Raw genomic sequence first — 2192 nt, forward strand, 5'->3', positions numbered from 1 at the left:
GAGCTGACCCGCTTTCTGCGTGCCTATTGCCATCAGAATCAGAACGACTGGAGTCGCTTTCTCCTGTGGGCGGAGTACGCACAGAATTCACCATCCAATGGCCTTACACCTTTTCAATGTGTACTCGGTTTCCAACCACCCCTGTTTCCCTGGTCCGGAGAACCCTCAGAGCTCCCTGCTATCAACGACTGGCTCCAGCGAAGTGAGGAGACATGGAATGTTGCTCATGTGCACCTTCAACGCGCCATCCGCAGGGTCAAGGAACAGGCCGACCGTCACAGGAGGTCAGGTCCCGCTTACACCCCAGGACAATGGGTCTGGCTCTCCACAAGAGACCTTCGCCTTCGGCTCCCGTGCAAGAAGTTGAGTCCCAGGTACGTGGGTCCATTCAAAATCATTAGACAGATCACACCTGTATCTTACCGTTTAGCTCTTCCCTCTAATTATCGTATCTCACCCACCTTTCATGTTTCCCTGCTTAAGCCCGCTGGTGGTCCGAGAGGAGAGAGGGACCAGGAAGAGGCCGGGAACGAGAGTCCCCCTCCCATCATCGTGGACGGTGAGGAGGCGTACCAGGTACGGGAGATTCTGGACTCCCGACGCCGGGGCAGGTTACTGCAATACCTCATTGACTGGGAGGGGTATGGTCCTGAGGAGAGATCGTGGGTTAATTCTCAGGATATCCTGGACCCTTCACTCACTACTGAATTTCATAGAACCCATTCTCGCAAACCAGCCCCTCGCTCCCGTGGAAGGCCTCGGCGTCGTTCTCCTCCTCGCTTCAGGAGCCGCTCGCAGGGGGGGGGCTCTGTCACGAATCAGGCCTCTGTGGCTCTCTCCGATGGCCTCCGGAGGGCACCCTCTCCCGAGTACTAACGTTCATGGACTACATTTCCCAGACACCCCGTACCTGGGACTGATTATGGCACAGGTGTTCCCCCTTAGCTTCCCTATTTAAGCAGCGCTCAGACTCTCTATGTTTGCGAAGTCTTGTATTGCCCCGGCTACATTTCTGAGCGTTTATCCCCTATCTTGTCGTCTCTTGTGTATTACCTCGGACTGTTCTTACTAGTGTGATTCTCTGCCGCCTGCCCCGACCCTCGCTCTGCCACTGTTTATTCTCTTGGATTTCCCCTGCTGTACGTGACGCTGTTGACTGAATACTGCCTGTTTTACTCTGCCTGTTATTCTAATAAAAGCTGCAAATGGATCCGCACGCCTCTGACTCAGCGTTACAGAACACTTCGCCACACACGGAACCAGCAGCGATTTATCAGCTAACCACCGAGGTTTCTGCCCAGGCCTCCATGTTAGCGTCTCATCAGCAACAGCTGCAACGACTCACCTCGCTCACGGAGGAGATGGTGAGGACGCTACAAGCCCTTCGCGGCACCGTGCCTGAACCCAGCATTCCTCCACCCGTTCCGTCACAACCGGTTCCCATTCCCAGGCACTCGTCGACCAGCCCACGCCTGGCTTTCCCCGAGAAGTTTGACGGCTCACCGGAAAGATGTAAGGGCTTTTTATTACAATGCTCCATGTTTGTAGATCAACAGCCGCAGTTCTACCCCACCGACGATAGTCGGGTTTCATTTGTTTGCTCTCTGTTAACCGGACGAGCGCTGGACTGGGCCACTGCTGCTTGGGAGGGGAGACGGCTGTCATTCCCATCATTTGATTGTTTCCTGAGACGATTCCGCGAGGTATTCGAGCATTCAACGGGCGGAAAGGAGCCGGGCGAACAGTTACTCGCTCTGCGACAGGGACGAAGCACGGCTGCGGATTATGCTCTCTCATTCCGCACTCTCGCAGCGCAGTCAGGATGGGAGGACGAACCACTTAAACTGCTGTATCGCAAGGGACTCACGGGCGAGCTACAGTCAGAGCTCGCCTGCCGTGATGAGGGGAGGTCCCTGGAACAGTTCATTGAGCTCTCCATCCGCATAGATAACCTGATGCGGGCACGACGTCCTTCTCGTTCATTTCCTGTGTATCCTCCAGCGGCCACAGCTCCCGTTGAATCGGAACCCATGCAGATTGGTTTCACTCGCCTCACCGATGCGGAACGAGAGAGAAGAATGCGGAATCGACTCTGTCTCTACTGCGGTCTATCCGGCCATATGAGAGCTTCCTGTCCCACCCGACCATCTGCTCGAAGTTACACTACGGTGAGTGCCACTCCTGATTCCATT

General features: G+C 55.3%; 1 protein-coding gene across 1 annotated transcript in view; it reads left to right on the forward strand.

Moving 5' to 3' along the window:
• The window catches only part of LOC107680885 (uncharacterized), a 4026-nt gene extending 2643 nt beyond the window's left edge, over positions 1-1383 (forward strand). The window contains exons 2-3 of the mRNA XM_016476961.1: positions 222-374; positions 484-1383. Coding sequence (XP_016332447.1) covers positions 222-374; positions 484-876 — 546 coding nt within the window. The 3' untranslated portion in view covers positions 877-1383. The remainder of the gene's footprint in view (positions 1-221; positions 375-483) is intronic.
• Positions 1384-2192: the final 809 nt, after the last annotated feature.

The sequence above is a fragment of the Sinocyclocheilus anshuiensis genome, unplaced genomic scaffold (genome assembly GCF_001515605.1).
Source record: "Sinocyclocheilus anshuiensis isolate Anshui unplaced genomic scaffold, SAMN03320099.WGS_v1.1 scaffold1230, whole genome shotgun sequence".
In the NCBI taxonomy this organism is placed as follows: domain Eukaryota; kingdom Metazoa; phylum Chordata; class Actinopteri; order Cypriniformes; family Cyprinidae; genus Sinocyclocheilus; species Sinocyclocheilus anshuiensis.